Genomic DNA, 18,171 nt, shown 5'->3' with positions numbered 1-18,171 from the left:
CGTGCTTGGGCTACTGGGTGAATGATCGTATTTCCAATAGCAATGTGGAAGGATGTAGTAGGGCCAGGTTTGGGAGGTAGTATAAGGAGCTCTGTTTTTGCCATGTTAAGTTTCAGTCGGCGGATGGCCATCCAGGATGATATTCCAGAGAGGCATTCAGAAACTTTGGTCTGTATAGCAGGTGTAAGGTCAGGGGTTGAAAGGTAAATTTGTGTGTCGTCAGCATAGAGGTGATATTTAAACCCAAAAGATGTGATTAGGTCACCTAGAGAGTGTGTAGAGAGAAAAGAGAAGGGGTCCCAGGACAGAGCCCTGGGGTACCCCCACAGAGAGATCAATAGAGGAGGAGGAGGTGTTAGCAAAAGAGACACTGAAGGTACGATGGGAGAGGTAAGAGGAGATCCAGGATAAAGCTTTGTTCCGAATACCAAGAGTATGGAGAATGTGAAGGAGAAGAGGGTGGTCCACGGTGTCGAATGCTGCAGAGAGGTCGAGTAATATGAGCAGAGTGTAATGACCTCTGTCTTTGGCAGCGTGGAGGTCGTCAGTTATTTTAGTGAGGGCTGTTTCAGTAGAGTGAGCAGTGCGGAAGCCAGATTGTAGAGGGTCTAGTACAGAATAGGTGTTGAGAAAGTGTAGCAATCGAGAGAATACAAGACGTTCAAGGAGTTTGGAGGCAAAAGGCAGGAGGGAGACAGGTCGATAGTTAGAAGGACAGGTAGGGTCAAGCTTGCTGTTTTTGAGTAATGGTATAACGGTTGCATGCTTGAAGGATGAAGGAAAGGTACCAGAGTAGAGGGAAGAGTTAAAGATCTGTGTGAGCATAGGGATTATAGAAGGAGCAAGAGGTTTTAGGAGATGGGAGGGAATGGGGTCAAGTGGGCAAGTGGTAGAGGGCGAAGAGGAGATCAGCAGTGATACATCCTCCTCCGAGATAGCAGAAAAAGAGTCAAGAAAGACAGGAGGAGAGTTGGGAAGCATTGTGGGATGGGAGGAGGCAACAGATGGGATGTTCTGCCGTATGGACTCCACCTTTTTCTTAAAAAAGTCAGCAAAGTCCTGAGGTGAGATGGATGAAGAAGAGGAGGCAGCTGAGGGTGGTCTGAGTAGGGAGTCAAAGACAGAAAAGAGATGGCGTGGGTTAGACTTGTGTGTGTTGATTAGTGATGAAAAGTAGGTTTGTTTAGCCTGAAAGAGGGCAGAGTTGAAACAGGATAGCATAAATTTGTAGTGAATGAAGTCTGCGAGCGTATGAGATTTCCTCCAGAGGCGTTCAGAGGAACGAGTGGAGGAACGCAGCATGCGTGTGTGGGAGTTTAGCCAGGGTCTGGGGTTAGAAGGGCGAGGACGGCAGAGAGAAAGTGGGGCATGAAGATCAAGAGAGGAAGATAAGGCAGAGTTGTAGTTCCTGACCAGGTTGTCAGGGTCTGAAGCGGAACTGAGAGAGGAGAGGGAGGAGCGTAAAGTGGAATCAAGAGCTGGTAGTTTAATAGAGTGCAGGTTTCTGCAAAAACGAGGGCGAGATGGAGATGGAGAGAAGCGAGAGAGAGAAAATGAGATGAGGTGATGGTCAGAGAGAGGAAAAGGGGAAATGGAGAAGTCGGAGAGAGAGAAGTTTTTAGTGAAAACCAGGTCTAAGTAGTGGCCATCCTTGTGGGTGCTGGCTGCAGTCCACTGTTGAAGGCCAAAAGAAGAGGTTAGAGAAAGAAAGCGGGAAGCCCAAGGGAGAGAGGGGTCATCAATGTGGCAATTGAAGTCCCCAAGGAGAAGAACAGGGGAGTCTGAGGAGAGAAAGAAAGAGAGCCAGGATTCAAAGTGAGAGAGAAAGGCAGAAGGGGGATGAGTAGAGGAAGGTGGGCGATAGATGACCGCCACATGAACCGGGAGAGGAGAGAAGATCTGGACTGTGTGAGCCTCGAAGGAGGGAAAAGCAAGAGAGGGGGGAATAGAAACTGTTCTGTAACGGCAGAGAGGAGAGCAGGAGCCCCATGCCTCCACCCCTGCCACCAGGGCGTGGAGTGTGGGAGAAGGAAAGGCCACCGTAGGAGAGGGCAGCTTCCAGAGCAGAGTCAGACTGAGTGAGCCAGGTCTCAGTTATAGCAAAGAGAAGCAGGGAGTGAGAGAGAAAGAAGTCATGCACAGAGAGGAACTTGTTAGAGAGGGAGCGAGCATTCCAAAGTGCACAGGAGAAAGGGAGAGAGGAGGGAGGGTGGCAGGGGATGGGTATGAGGTTAGAGGGGTTGACACCAGAAGGAGTAGAAGTTGCATGTGGAAGGCGAGGACGAGAGCAAGTAGAAATAAGGCAGGGACCAGGATTGGGAGAGATATCCCCAGAAGCAAGGAGGAGAAGCATGGACAGAAAGAGAATGTGTGAGGATGATTTCTAGGGGTGTGTTTTAGTGCAGGCGGCATAACTGTGTGGTGACAGAGGGCGCAGGTAAGAGAGGAGTTCATGTGAACTGAGAAGTGGTGAAGTAAGGAGAGATGGCGAAATATGAATAGAGTTAGAGACATGAGGCTGGTGGAAGGAAGTGCATAATTTGAAAATAAGTGAGGTTACAGTAAATATAAAAAGTAAAGGTGGCATCACAGCAATAGTAATGTGTTGAGATGTGCAGAGTGGGATGATAACCTCCTTTCCAGCGTAGTTCAAATGCAGGAATCAGAAGCAGTAGAGTGTGTCCACTTTTTCCACTTCTTTTTGAACTTCCTTTTTTAAACTTCCACTACTTTAAAGATTTCTACTTAAAAGCATTTCTGCTTAAGAGCAAAGGCTGCTAGCAGCAATGGCTGTTGTAAGTTTACTTATATACATTTAGAAAGTCACCTGGTTGGTACAACAAACTTAATTAGCACATGTGAGCGTAGTTAAACCAAATTGTTTTTCAAAGGTGGGTGTTGTCTTGCACAAGTGTGAAAGATGAATTACATTAAGGCAATAGGGGGATGATTTCTACACAGACAATTTGAGATGTTTTACCTAAATTGAAGTAAAATTAGCTAAATAGACAGCAGGGTATGAGGATTGCAGGACACACAGACAATTTGAGATGTTTTACCTGAGAAAAGACAAGAGATGAGATGAGAAGCAGATCAATGGTCCAAAACAGCTGGGTCCAGCTAGACAAAGCTCCTCCCACATAGAGGTTTAAAGCTCGCCCCTCCCCACTTTCCAAGTAGGCAGGTTTTTTTTTCATGCAGCTGGTTGTGACAGGTTCAATGCCAGGACCATCCATCCTCTAATTGTAGAGGTAAATAAGTATTTTAATCAGTTGGTTTTAGGACCTGCGAACTGATCATGCCTTGAAAGTGGCTCGCAGGCTTATACACTTTGGCCAAAGGGTTAACTAAATGACCATTTTTCAAGAGATATATAGGTATTTCACTGTGTATTTTTGTCACATTGGATGTTGCTCTGGACTTTTTCTTGTTCTTTACAGTAAGGGCAGTTAAAATGTGGAATTCGTTACCCATGGAGACTGTGGTGGCAGATACAATACATTTGTTCAAAAAGAGGTTGGGCATCTTTTTAGAAAGGAAAGGTATAAAGGGATATACCAAATAAGTAAACATGGGAAGGATGTTGATCCAGGGATTAATCCGATTTTAGATTTATTTTTTATTAATCTAAAATGATATTCTGTAATATTAGAGCAAATCTATTTAGAAGATTGTTACTCATGCCCTGAGTGGTGAATTGTAGTTGAACTTTTCTCTGATTATTTTATTAATAGGTGAGGAAATATCTTCCTTGTCCTTTTCAAAGTGGAAGACCTGCCTATGATGAAAGTGAACTGAGCACAGGGGTATGTTGAATAGGTTAACTGCAATCGATTCACATATTGCATAAAAAGAAAATTGAACTGATTTTTTTTTTTAAACTTAACATTTCCATGGTAAACAGAATCCTTTATATAAAGATTGTAAAAATCCTCTAATGTATAATGCGATAAGAATGTTTGACAGTCCTCCGCTCTACATGAATTGTTATCATTATGCAAACAGATTAACATAAAGTAGCTGATCTACTTGAATCCAGTGTTCCTGGATACCAGATACAAATAAGTAGGGCAGTCACTTTAAGGGTGAATTATATTTTTCTAGGGAAGCTAATTATACATTTTGAATAAAAGATTTAAAAGGCTCTTCAGTATCACACTAAATATCACTTTGCTGCAAGAACAGGATCTACTATGGTTCTTTCCCCTCATACAGAGGTACAGGGAAGGGTTCACAGTGAAGTGTAGGACCTGCATTAATTTGGTTATACCTTGACGTTGGTATGCAGGCTCATGACGCTTTGGCCAAAGGGTTTAACTAAATAACCAAGTAATTATTATTGCAGTATTTAAACGTTATACTTATTACCATATGTTTTGACAATTGGATGTAGCATTGGGCACCCCCAATAATCAAGATGTCAGTAACTCCAAGGCAGAAAAATAAGGATTGCTGGGAAAAGGGTGAGGTGCTCAGATACTTATCTGCTCCAGGACATTTCAGGACAATCTGATCCTGTCAAGATTTTTATTGTGCCGATAATTTTGTGCTACTGACCAAGTTTCCTCAGTTTGGCACGCCTGTAAGGGCGCATGTTACATGGCACACAAGCAAAGTTCATCATAACAGAAAGCTACGGAGAAGATCAATCATTATAATATACTGAGCAAATATTGTAACTATATATTAACTGCACAATTTATTGCTGGCACAATGAGTAATGTGCAGTATTACAGTCCATTCCAGCAAGATCTGAGCTCACGTTGGAAAATGCTACCCTGCCATCAACTGCATTCATAGATTTATAGTTGATAGATACAATCACAAATATACACAAAAAAATATTTATTAAACGTTCAATCCATGACAAAATCCTCAGCTAAATGATTATGTGGCCCACATTTGATTCAATCAAATCTATCCCAATTCTTTGTACTTGCTGGTAAAAATCTTACATTTAGTGAAAGGTCCAAGGGATTTAATATATTGGCAGAATATTGTGTTCTGCAATGGCATTTCGAGTGTTCATTATTTTCCTCATCTTAGTGGCATTTGTATGTGTTTCGTTAAGGAACAGATGGAAGATGTACCCAATTATTGCCTATAGTCTTTGCTAGGTCTGTAAATAATTTCATAATCTATTCCTTGCAACTCCCTACACAAAGAACTACAATGGAAGTCCTGTTCTCTAGCACGGACAGGACAAGACATCTCTTTTTGGGTTGTGCTAGTGGCTATGAGACTGTATTACAAATATGTGACAAGTATAAATATAATAACACTTTGCTTTTAAGTATTCCAACATACAATGTTGTGCTGACAAAAATTGCAAAAATGAGGATTCTGAAGTGCGAACTGAAATGTACTGTTAGAATGTAACAATTTTGGGTGCTTTTGTTGCAATTTTCTGCACTTTTGGAATTATTGGAATTTCTTCATAGTCTGCGCTCATTCCACTTGACCATCTACCAACTGTCATTTGAGCTGTATGGCAAAAACAAAAAGAAAAGAATTATGCACAGATGACTGATGAAGGCAAAATGAACACAAAATCAAAACAAGCTAGTAATAAAAGAGACTCAAGAAAAAGTAAGACTGTATCGTGCCACAAACCTTTTGTGCGGAAGAGGCAAAACATTAAATGCTTTGAACAGCATCAGCTTGCGTTTCACAGTTTATCAAAGGGGGTAATTTGATATAGTCCAAAGCTACAGTTTGGGGCGTTATCAACTGAAACATCCACTTCGGAATATATAGAATAATGCCCAACTCTCACTGACACCAAAACCTAAATTTGAGCGGGTTATTTTAGTATTCCAGAAGGGAGAGTACTTTCTCTGTTACTGATAATCATACAATTTTCACATATAAGAGAAGAATGGCTTTAAGTACATGGATTGTAGTTTCCAGGGAATAAGCGAGAACAAATATAATTATAACAGTCCCAATAGAATATAGAGAAATAGTGTACAAGTCATTTGCCACAAAAAGGTGACAATTCTTGCATTTGGGGTATCTAAGCTTTTTAAATATATTTCAGAATCATCATCTTTTTCAGAGGAAAGAATAAATGGCTTACATATAATAAGTTTAATTAGAGCAAACACATAAAAAGAAATGTCTAGAGCAACAGCTGACAAGTAACTAGCTCTGATTAAAAATGACTGAGCACAGTCCCACATAGAAAAGGAAAGGGTCTTGGTAAAAGTCAATCAAATGCCAGCCAATCAGGCTTGACCTCCACTTGGTGGTAGAATGTCCAGCAAGTCTGCGGTTTCTGGGAGGTACTCAGCCAGGGAAGTTACTGGTCATCTGTTACTCTATTTATTTGCTCCAATTAAAACATATTATATATAAGCCATTTGTTCTTTCTTCGGAAAAAAAGAGGATTACTCTGAAACATATGTAAAAAGCTTGGATACTCCAAATGCAAGATTTGTGTGTCACCTTTTTTTTATTTTATTATTATTTTTTTTACACAAATTAGGTGCATACAATTTCTCTTTTATACCCTTGCATCTACGATCCATGGGCTTGGAGCCATTCTTCTCTTATATTTGTTAAATAAGAGGTTGGGATCCCTTGGGTCTTTGGCTGCAGGATTAACCAGACTTCATCTGTTCTCAAAATAACTGGACTCTTGTTTCTTTTTCTCTTGCACGAAAGTTGTCTTCTATAATATCTTTCATGGGACATTTTTGTGGGGTTTTGTTTTTGTATATGAAATCACATATTGTTCCTTTTAAATTTTTAAATCATTTTTTGCACAAGTTTTTTCTCTTGGTGTATAATTGATAGCGCCACGCTATTCCTTTTTTTCCCCCCATATAAATTCTCAGAAGCTATGTTTTTATCACAACTTTAGAACAAACACAGCAACACTATCTGAACTGACGCTAATGAAGCTTTAACTTCTGTTGCATAAATATACAAGAAATGATTCTGTGGAGCCAGATTTCACTGTCAAGGGAAAAATTACAAATGTTGTGATAGAAGAGATACGCTTTCGCATATGGCTCACATATGTTTATAAATGAATATACAACAGATACGAATAAAAAGCAATGTACTATGTAAAATACGCACTGGTAAGTTACATTAAGATGAAGGATTCATTTTCAATGAGGTCACAGATAGTTTTTTAATAAGTCACCTTGCACATTTCCATCGTTAACACACTACATTGGTTTCTCGTTATATAACGATGAGATTTTTATTTATCTTTTGAATAAGCTATTAGAAATAATAGATCGCTAACAAACAATTAAATCTAAGTTATGTAAGCAGAAGAGTGACGGTTTGCTTTCTTGCTCAAAGATCTGAAACAAATTGCTCTGCACAGCACTGCAGGTAATAAAAGGAGATGTCTGTTGCTATTATTTATGTATAATGCTCTTTTACAAGAAATATATGTAAATACAAGAAAATATATACAGGCATACCCCGCATTAACGTACGCAATGGGACCGGAGCATGTATGTAAAGCGAAAATGTACTTAAAGTGAAGCACTACCTTTTTCCCACTTATCATGCATGTACTGTACTGCAATCGTCATATACGTGCATAACTGATGTAAATAACACATTTGTAACAGGCTCTATAGTCTCCCCGCTTGCGCACAGCTTCGGTACATGTAGGGAGCTGGTATTGCTGTTCAGGACGTGCTGATCGGCGCATGCGTGAGCTGCCGTTTGCCTATTGAGCGATATTACTCGTGAGTGTACTTAAAGTGAGTGTCCTTAAACCGGGGTATGCCTGTACGTGCAAAAAGTTGACACGGTACTATTTATGTAAATCCATGTAAATAACAGACATTCCACCACACCGTCTCACCTGAGGCCTGATGTTCTGGGCAGTCTCTCTGAAAATGTTCAACCGACCCACAAATCCTGCAACTGCCACCTATTGGAAACAGACAGCCACAGTTATCTCACGGTCCCCATGGTGAGTTTATATTATGAATCACAGTTGCAAAATATTTGACCAGGAAAGATGCATCGGGACATACATATCATTTTCAAGTATGTCCCGTGATACAAATAGAGAAACTGTGGAAAATGGCAGAATCTGTCTTAAGTGCAATAGCGCAGAGGACTTGTATTTTCTGCCATGGTCGTGGAATGTATGGGAATCCGGTAAACCATTCAATAACAGAGGGCCTGGTAAGGCAATGAAAAAAATAGTGAGTGCTGCATGATGTAACAGTTACTGGCCTAGAGGTCACGCTGCGGAGCGGCATAACGTAACAGGAGGGGGGTCTTTAGTATGAGCTCCCAAAATATTGAAAGATAATGGAGGGGAGTCTCCTTTGAAACTTTAAGGGGGAAAATAAGCCATTAGATACTGGGTCAGGGGTCCCCCCTGAAATCTCAGAATTCCCTACTCTTTCGCTGGTGGATTATAAACCTCTATATATCCTACCAACTGGGGGGGTTGACACTCATTTTGGGGGCGGTTTGTCAGATCCTAGGTAGTTTGGAGAGCGTTATTTTCACCTGGATTAGAATGGGGGAGTGGCTCCTCTTATTCTTGGGGCATGTTTATACGCCATGAAAATTGTGACATTTTGTGGGGGCAGTGTTTTCCCGTATGACTGCTGCTTGGGGTGGAGTCTAGGGGATTGTCCTACAAAGTTTTATAAGAGCCTAGTTAATCAATAAAAAAAAAAAAAGTTAAAAATGCATTAATAAAATATTACAATTGATAAAAAAAAGGATGCCACGCGGAATTCTGGAAATCATTTAGAATCTTTGATGGTTGGAAGTCGAAATGCGATTTTATACTGCACCGCCACTGCAGAGGAATACAGATATAGTAACGCACAATCATACCACACAATAAAATAGTCCAATACCTTTAACCCAGGTCTGTACGAGAACAACATTTCCATTCCTCTTCAAATCCAGGAACTTTTTTGTAATGAGTCGAATTACAATTAAACAGAAATATGACTGCCAAAATCCCATCTGTTTATTTTTCAGCACTCTGCTATATAGCTTCAGTACTGTTCACTTCAAATGTCACTCAAATAGTTCAGTCAGGAGCTACCACAGAGTGGCGCTGTTGTGTCAAACGCACACATATGAGAGGGGAAAACCATGTGAAGTCTTTGCTAACTACAGTAGAATAGGGGCTGATGGAGTAACTCAGTAGTAAAGAGAGTAAACCCAGTTAACTGTCACACATTCAGGATCAGAGATTCAGAAGATGGAGAGGGTATTACGGATCACTTTTACAGTAACAAGGAACCCTCCGCGACACCACGGGGACTCTGCCAGCCCATCCTTATATCACCTCCTGTATACCTGGGTGTCTTACATCCGTAATTGTGCTGCACCGGAAGGGTTATGCAGACTCCCTCTCCATTTTATGAATAAGCTAATTTACATTTCACATAAGTGCCATTGGTATTGTTTTTTTCCTTCGCAAAGCTTTAATATAGTACACTATATATTCTATTTTACGGTCTGTTCTTTTTTTCTGCACATTCCAATGTCAGCTACATTAACAAGATGTCCCCAAGATGAATCTTTGGGTTAAGATATATTTTGAAGTGCCTGAATTCAACATGTACATGTGATGTGAGTGCATAAGTACTTCTACACTTGAATCCCCTTCTGTTTGATTACTTAACTATACATGTTTTTCTTTTGGTGTCTATGGTTGTGCTCCCATTCTCCAGAGAGGATACAGACTCACTGTGACGACAAATGTCACATGCAGCGCATCTTGTTAGTGCTTAATAATGCAACGTGTTTAAATAACAAAAATAACGCTACACTGTCACTTTTTTTTTTTTAAATAAAAGCTTTGGAAAGAGAAGTCTCCTCTTCTACCCATTAAATATTAAAATATACTTTTTTTTAATCTAGCCTTTAATGCCTATTTTCTGTGGTGGTTAAATGTATTGGTTAACCCTTTCTCCACCAGAGGGGCACCCAACACATTCATTTTTGTCAATTGAAAGTTATTATTTTCCCCACATCAGAAAAGAACAACTTTCTTAATTTTAAGAAAAGAAGTTTATGGCTTTTAAAGCATCTAAATTCCCGGTCTTATGATATTTTTCTGCATCATTAAAAAAAGACTAGTTCTGTACTAATTAGATCATAACCAAGGTTGGATAAAAAGATAGAAAACCTGAATGACAGGAGAGAGGAGAGCACAGCTCCAAACGCAGAAAAACAGGGGATCCAGGCGGATGTGCTGATAAAACAGGGGAGTGTTTATTTGCAGGAAGGAATCACAAGCAACATCACGGTCGCAAAAAAGATAGTCCTCTTACGCTCTTCACGCTCTAGGTGCTTTATCAAAGAGTGACTGACCTCAATGATAGGCGCGCTCTTTGTGTGTGCCAAACAGCCGCCGGACACACACCACAAAACAAATGTATTTATAGCCCAATGTTGGATATACTGCGGCTTAGCACCAGAAACAACAACTTCATGACTTTAATAGAGAAGAAGCCTTGCTGTTAAATGGCAGGTTTGTGAAGAACTCCATTGCTCTGTGTTTTAGGTAAAGGATTGTACCCCAATAGACAACATATATTTTGGAGTCTGGACTACATTCTGCTTTCATTATTCTAGCACGGGGATAACAAACTCCAGTCCTCAAGCGCCACCAACAGGTCAGGTTTTAGCACAGGTGGCTCAGTCAAAGACTCAGCCACCTGTGCGGAGGCAGGTATATCCTTAAAACCTGACCTCTTGGTGGCCCTTTAAGACTGGAGTTGGCCACCCCAGTACTAGCACGATGTGCTAAACTTTTCAAGTTGTGGTCTTTTCTGCTGTCATCTCACAGAAAGATATTGTTAGGGCCGAGAAGTGACAAGTCACCAATAATATCAAATCATTTTCATTTCCGCCATGGCAAAACATTGAGCAAACCTACCTTGAGCATACAGGCCTTTAGGGTTGTCCGGACATGATCGAGATAAATGTCCTGTCTCTCCGCAGATGAAGCATTTTGCATAGGGATATTCTCCTGGAACAGTCAACAGATAAAGGGTTAGCATTTCATTCTACCAGATGAGAAAGCTATTCAAATTACTCTGAAAAATGTATGAAGTTAGCGCTTTTGGAAGTGCCATCGAACACAAAGGGAGCGACATAGCACATTGTCAACGTAAGCAGTTTCATGTACTGTACAAGAGTTTTTTTTTGTTCCTATTTGCATCTAGGTCAGTGGCACTCAAACCTCTCCTCAGGGTCTGCAGGTTTTTGTGCCAACAAACTGATATTCTTTCCATAGGCAAATTAGGTGATTTGCGGCCTAGGGGGTGACGTGCCCGTGACGTCACAGAGGTGGTTCGCCCTCATTGGGTGAATCGCTCACGTGACCGGCCGTCGCGCGACAAGATCAAATAACAAAACGTCGCTCTCGCGCGCTCTATGGTCGTCCTCATTGAGGTATGGCCTTTTGCTTGCGTCACACACGCCGTTGCTCTCACCATGGCCGCAACCTTATTCGTTACCTCTACAAGTTCATGGGTTTGCCAGTCATTTGGTCAAGGGGTGCGCAAACTGTGGGGCGCCAACCCATAGATTGTCTGCGGGGGGCACAGAGTTTATAGAGGCCCTGCGCACTTCAATTAAATGCCGGAGAAGCGGCGAAGGCCTCTGTAAACGGCACTTACCTTGGCTCAGACGGCTTCTGGAGACGGGGCGTTAAATGATGCCATGGCAACGTGCTATCATGACACCCAGAACGCCGGAGCCGAGGTAAGGTAAGGTGGGTGGGCGGCACACGGAGAGGGTAACAGCCGGCAGGGGGGTGCAGGGAAACAAGATTGCTCTCCCCTGATTTAGTCCATTGATACTTTTAGCAGAATAGTAAGTTATGGTTTTCTTGGCCATATGGCTCTGACTCCTCTGAGCTGGAGCAGCCGGTAACACATTACTATACTATGCAGGCCTCTAAAGCACAGAATTGATTATGATATAATTCAAAAATCAGATTTTATTTCTAGGCATTCGTTCTCACATGTACCAAGAGCTGGGTCCACTTTAGCTCGGCACTTGGTGATTTCGTGCTCGGTAGAGCCGCAGCGATAGCAGATTCCTGTCCCCATCTCCTGACACCTGAGCACCTGGGCACAGTCAGCCATGCCATGTCCTGGCTTCCGACAGTGAAAACAGAGCTAGAGAGGATAAAGGGAGGGGAATATTCATATTAAAGCAACATATTAGATGGAATTCTATGAACTGGGGGGGGGGGGGCACATGAGTGTGAGCTTGCGGAGGGGGCGAGCGTGAACTTGCAGGGGGGGGAAGGGGGCGAGCGTGAGTGGGGAAAGGGGCGAGCGTGAGAGCGTGGGCTTGCGGGGGGGGAAGGGGACGAGCGAGCATGAGAGTGGGGGGGGGGCGAGCGTGAGCGTGGGGAGCGTGAGCGTGGGGGGCGCGAGCGAGAGTGGGGGGGGGCGAGCGTGAGTGGGGAAAGGGGCGAGCGTGAGAGCGTGGGCTTGCGGGGGGGAAGGGGGCGAGCGAGCATGAGAGTGGGGGGGGGGCGAGCGTGAGTGTGGGGGGGCGAGCGTGAGAGTGGGGGGGCGAGCGAGCATGAGAGTGGGGGGGGGGGGCGAGAGCGAGCGTGAGCGTGGGGGGGGCGAGCGTGAGAGTGGGGGGGCGAGCGTGAGAGTGGGGGGGCGAGCGTGAGAGTGGGGAAGGGGCGAGCGTGAGAGTGGGGAAGGGGCGAGCGTGAGTGGGGAAGGGGGGAGTGTGAGTGGGGGGGCGAGCGTGAGAGTGGGGGGGGCGAGCGTGAGAGTGGGGGGGGCGAGCGTGAGAGTGGGGGGGGCGAGCGTGAGAGTGGGGGGGGCGAGCGTGAGAGTGGGGGGGGGGCGAGCGTGAGAGTGGGGGGGGGCGAGCGTGAGAGTGGGGGGGGGCGAGCGTGAGAGTGGGGGGGGGCGAGCGTGAGAGTGGGGGGGGGGGGCGAGCGTGAGAGTGGGGGGGGGGCGAGCGTGAGAGTGGGGGGGGGGGCGAGCGTGAGAGTGGGGGGGGCAAGCGTGAGAGTGGGGGGGGGCGAGCGTGAGAGTGGGGGGGGGCGAGCGTGAGAGTGGGGGGGCGAGCGTGAGAGTGGGGGGGCGAGCGTGAGAGTGGGGGGGGCGAGCGTGAGAGTGGGGGGGGCGAGCGTGAGAGGGGGGGTTGCGAGCGTGAGGGGTTGCGAGCGTGAGGGGGGGGTTGCGAGCGTGAGGGGGCTGGGGCGAGTGCAAGCTTGAGGGGGGAGGGGCGAGTGTGAGCTGGCGAGAGGGGGCGAATGTGAGCTGGCGAGAGGGGGCGAATGTGAGCTGGCGAGAGGGGGCGAATGTGAGCTGGCGAGAGGGGGCGAATGTGAGCTGGCGAGAGGGGGCGAATGTGAGCTGGCGAGAGGGGGCGAATGTGAGCTGGCAGGAGGGGGCGAATGTGAGATTGTGGGAGAGAGTGTGTCCCTCACCATCTTGTCCCTCTTTGTGCTCTGTCTCTTCAGCCTCCTGTCCTCTGTGCGCTGTTCCTTCCACCTAGGGGAGCTCATGTCCCGTTGCTGCTCCTGTGCCGCCATAAAACCGTTCACATCCTCGCTCACATAAGCCTTCTTCTTCCCCTTCTTCTTGCCCCCGGGATCCCTCCCCCGCCTCCTCACCCCCGGGGCTCCCCAGGCTTTGGAGGAGCCACCTCTCCCCTCCTGCTGCTGCTGCTTCAGCTCGTCCCATGGGGTGGCTGCACATGCCTTCCTGTTGCTGGCGGCGTTGTTAGCGTGACCGTTACGGGCCCACCGGGTCATGGCGACTCTTCTCCCAGTGTGTGAACACGCAGAGTGTGCGGGTCACCCGGATGTGGGATACCGACGCATCGGCGGCCATCTTTGTTACTGGTAAAAGTCGGATTGAGAGGCTACACTGTCATCAAACAGCACGTTGTAAATTTAAATACAATGCAACTCTATGTCTCTTCCAGTGTTGTTACGTCTGTAATTTTACTTTTCCGGTGCCACTTTTCCGAGGACCACACGAGCTTCACGTTCCCGAATCAAACATGGCTGCTGTCTCCGTTCAGTCCGAACTGCTAGGCGAGTGAGCTTTTTCCAAACAGGAAGTGACCTCACGCGTCGGTGCGAGTCCTGTGGATAAATTCCGACTAGCCCTGAAGTCGGCATATGTTGGGTTCCCAGTAAACATCTGTACATGTCTAACTAAAGACAAAAAGGAAATCGAGGCTATGTATGTATGTATGTATGTATGTATGTATGTATGTATGTATGTATGTATGTATGTATGTATGTATGTATGTATGTATGTATGTATGTCTTTTTTATATCAAAAGTATAGGTGATAGGCAGCACTCCACCATATCTAGAAAATAATTTAAAGGAAGTGTGGTGCAGGGGACCTAAGAGGAACCTCAAGCCCTCCCAACAAAGTCATGTGGCTATGGGGGTTCCCAGCACACAAAACTAGAAAAAATTATAAAAGAAGGTTATATGCCAATAGAAAAATAATTTGTATTAGTAGAACTTATGATGATGCAACAAGCAGTGCCAAGTAGTATGCTATAGAGAGCGTGACTCGTCAAACATATACAGGTAAATACAATATCAATAAAGGGAGGGATTATGGATACGAGTTTTTTTTACAAGTGTAAAAAGATGAAGGGATCAATACAAGGGAGGCAATGTTTCGGGGCCTAAATCGCCCGTTCTCACCGACCCTAAAGGTTTGTGGTACTTCCCTTTAATTCCTCCAACCAAACCTCTCACCTATAGAAGTATGGATATATACCTAATCTGTAATAATGAAATAGATAACATTTAACGTGTTCTGTGTGCCATAGTTAACTCAGAATCAAGAAATACTGGTAAGTAATTAAAGCTGCAGTTCAAGCAACATCCTGCATGTGTGTTTTTTTAAATAAATCAGTTCTGTAGTAAGAAAAAATACTTTTAGCATTTTCTGTTTAAAAAACAACAACTTTGAAAGACCAATTTTCTTGTATTCTATTTTAACAAGCATGCTTGTTCCTATAGCAACCATTTACATTCCCCATATTTAAAGATGTCGCCAAACTTTGCCGATCAATAGACGGAGAACGAATTGACCGGCAGCTATGCAGTTCTTTAGGTAAGTAGAGATTGCCCACATGAAACTATTGAAGTTAAAAAAAAAAACCGGGAGCTTGAACTGCAGCTTTAAGGCATAAATATATTATTTGATAGATACCAGAGGACTGGCTTACTGCCTAGACTTTATTTCAGTATTACAGATTAGGCATATATCCGTACTTCTGTAGGTGAGCGGTTTGGATGGAGGAATTAAAGGGAAGTACCACAGACTTCTAGGTTCGGTGGGAACGGGCTTGAAGAAGGGGTGATTTAGGCCCCGAAACGTTGCCTCCCTTGTATTGATCCCTCCATCTTTTTATGCTTGTTTTTTGTATTCCCCTCCCACCCCCACTCTTATGTTTTTTCTTCCCTCCCCATTCTCCTCCCTTTATTGATATTGTATTTATATGTTTGACGAGTCACTCTCTAAGCCTACTACTTGGCACTGCTTGTTGCATCATCAAATGTTCTACTAATACAAATTATTTTTCTATTGGCATATACAGACAAACAAGGTGATAATAAAATCACCCAAAAGAACCCTATTTGCTGCACTCAGTCCAGTATTATAGGATCTAATTACATAATAGTCCAATGAATGTGTAGCTAACTGGAAATCAGATACAGATGACCTATAGTAACCGCTCCCATCACTATAAGAGGACGGATACCAGTAAAAGCCAAATAGTGGCCAAAAATAAGAACATTTTATCAGTGATATAACATTGACGCAAGAACAAGTACAGTGACAATATATACAGTGCTAGGAATAAAATCCTTTCCCAATAAAAATGGTAGTAGCATGTTGAATGCTAATTGTTATGTAAAACCACGCATAGCTATGTGATGGGTAAATATAGATGCATGTATAGCAATCCCTGGATCAAGCATTCAAATAATGACCTATTGGCAATACAGGTCATGAAAGGGTAGAGTTGTGTGGGAAGCGGTTAAAAAACCTACTAATAACCCAGGCTAAGGGTCCAGTTACAAGTCTCCAGCAGGAAGAGGCTACTTGGAGGAAAAGCTGGCTGGATTATTTTTCTGTATGTTTTGCAACGGTTACTAGGGTAAACTTGGTCACAAGGCCCTACAACTAGGAAAGGTAGTTGTGTTACCCCAGATTTCCAAAGTAAGTATATTTTTAGTGTAAATTGTGTTACATTGTGTTTGTCTTTTCCTGAAATAAATTACAATTTATTTTACCGGCTTGTTTTGCTCAATCATATGATCCCGGTATAAATGTGTTGATAAACCTGGTCCAAGCTTTATGTATCAGGTGTATAGTATTAGCCACGGAACTACTCATGCTTCGTTAAGTATGTGTGTTTTAAGGTGGGTCTTAAAGGTGGATAGAGAGGTGCTAGTCGGGAATTGAAGGGAAGGGATTCCAGAGGTGTGAAAAAGGTTTAAGCGGGAGAGGGCTTTAAATACAAAGGGGGTAGAGAGAAAACATCCTTGAGTGGAATGCAGTGGAGTGGAATGCAAGAGTCGGGATGGTGCATAGCGAGAAATTAAGGCGGAGGGGCAAAAGAGTTTAACGCTTTAAAAGTGAGAAGGAGAATTGTGTGAGAGGTGGGATTTGATAGGAAGCTAGGAGAGTGATTTCAGCAGGGGACACACTGAGACAGATTTTGGAAAGAGTAGAGTGATTCTGGCAGCAGCGTTTAGAATAGATTGTAGGGGAGACAGGTGAGAGGCAGGAAGGCCGGACAGCAGGAGGTTACAGTAATCGAGACGGGAGAGAATGATGGCCTGTGTCAGAGTTTTAGCAGTCGAGCAACAGAGGAAAGGGCGTACTGTACTTGTGGAATCTTTTGATGAGATTATTTTAGTTGGCATTGTTAGGCTGGTTACAAAAAAAGCATTAGCCTATCGCACACTTTATACTATGTAAATTTACAGAAAATACAATTTATAGACATTAATCCAGTAAGTCAGTGGTTATGAAGCTGTTATCTCGAAACACTTTTTCTAACAGATGTTTGCTGCTGCTTTCTGTAACGTGTCTGTCGCCGACAAAGAGATCTCAACTTCCAGCCACCAAATTTAGTACGAAGTGTGAACAATATAATAGTGCGCTAGGTTAGCAGCACCAATCAGGTGTCACTGATAGACGTCCATGTCCCTCAATGGGAAAGATATCTAATCTTTTTGAATGGGAAAATGGACAGGTGAAGAGGGGGGAGAGAGAGGGGCCAAGGGGGCTGCCTGGGTGTGCACCTCCTACCTCAGATACGTAAAGGTACAGTGTGTGTGTGTAACCTAACACATATCTTGCCGTGACTATACAATTCATCTAAAAATACTTGACTGTGTCAGTATAATTACTTGACTGCTGCGGCTTAGGGGGGACCTTTTTGTCCACTTTTTTATGTAATAAATTTAAAAAATTTGCTATAAACCGTGAGCCTCCTTCTGTTACCTCTGGCAGTGCACTGCCTTATTTTCCTACCTGTTCCTGCCGCTTACCTGGGAGATTGCACGCCTAAGAAAATTCTGATGTTGGATACTCCAGGAGAAACTGAATGAGTGCACTTTACGTGTCGCTGTACCCTTTCTTTCTCCTTTGATTTATGGGACTTTGGTCTGTACTACTTATTTATGGTGCCGCTGGCATTAGGTACTAGTCCCCTAACCCTATTAGGGCTACGTTATGCTATATGCTTATATGGAAGGAGTTCATCCCAACTGCAGTTTATTATTCCAAACAGGACTTGTTTTTTCTGATGCACTGGTTTTCTACACAATTCAGTAATGAGGTGACCTGAAGTACCGGTTTTAGAGCACTTGTCCCAGTGCCCTGAAAGGCTAAGTAAAATGTTTTTGAAATTGCTTTAGAGTGGCAATTTCAAAACTCGTACAAATGAGACCGCGGCCCAGCTCTTTACCCCCAAAGCACGCATGCCGGAAGTTGGGTCTAATTTCAGCACCGGAGGCCTCCCCCCCAATATAAAATGTGTGCGTGTGCCACTTGTGAGATATCTCTGCAGTCGGTGATACTTGTAAATACAGTACCTATGTATTTGTGCCTGATAATACTATACAAAGACTTGCAGATTAATTCCTGGAAGGGTTCATCAACTATATGTTTAAAATAA

At 43.7% G+C, this 18,171-nt stretch overlaps 1 protein-coding gene across 1 annotated transcript; it reads right to left on the bottom strand.

Annotated features, from left to right (window-relative positions):
- Positions 1-4,830: 4,830 nt before the first annotated feature.
- Positions 4,831-13,948, bottom strand: ZCCHC9 (zinc finger CCHC-type containing 9). The gene is made up of 5 exons (XM_075592397.1): positions 13,430-13,948; positions 11,993-12,143; positions 10,895-10,987; positions 7,835-7,903; positions 4,831-5,484 (listed from the first exon to the last, which is right to left on the bottom strand). Exons 1-5 carry the CDS (start codon positions 13,754-13,756, stop codon positions 5,369-5,371), a joined length of 756 nt encoding a protein of 251 aa, XP_075448512.1. The 5' UTR covers positions 13,757-13,948; the 3' UTR covers positions 4,831-5,368.
- Positions 13,949-18,171: the final 4,223 nt, after the last annotated feature.

This window comes from Ascaphus truei, chromosome 1, assembly GCF_040206685.1.
Source record: "Ascaphus truei isolate aAscTru1 chromosome 1, aAscTru1.hap1, whole genome shotgun sequence".
Lineage (NCBI taxonomy): Eukaryota > Metazoa > Chordata > Amphibia > Anura > Ascaphidae > Ascaphus > Ascaphus truei.
The sequence above is the reverse complement of the archived record's forward strand: the minus strand, read 5'-3'. Positions and strand labels throughout refer to the sequence as shown.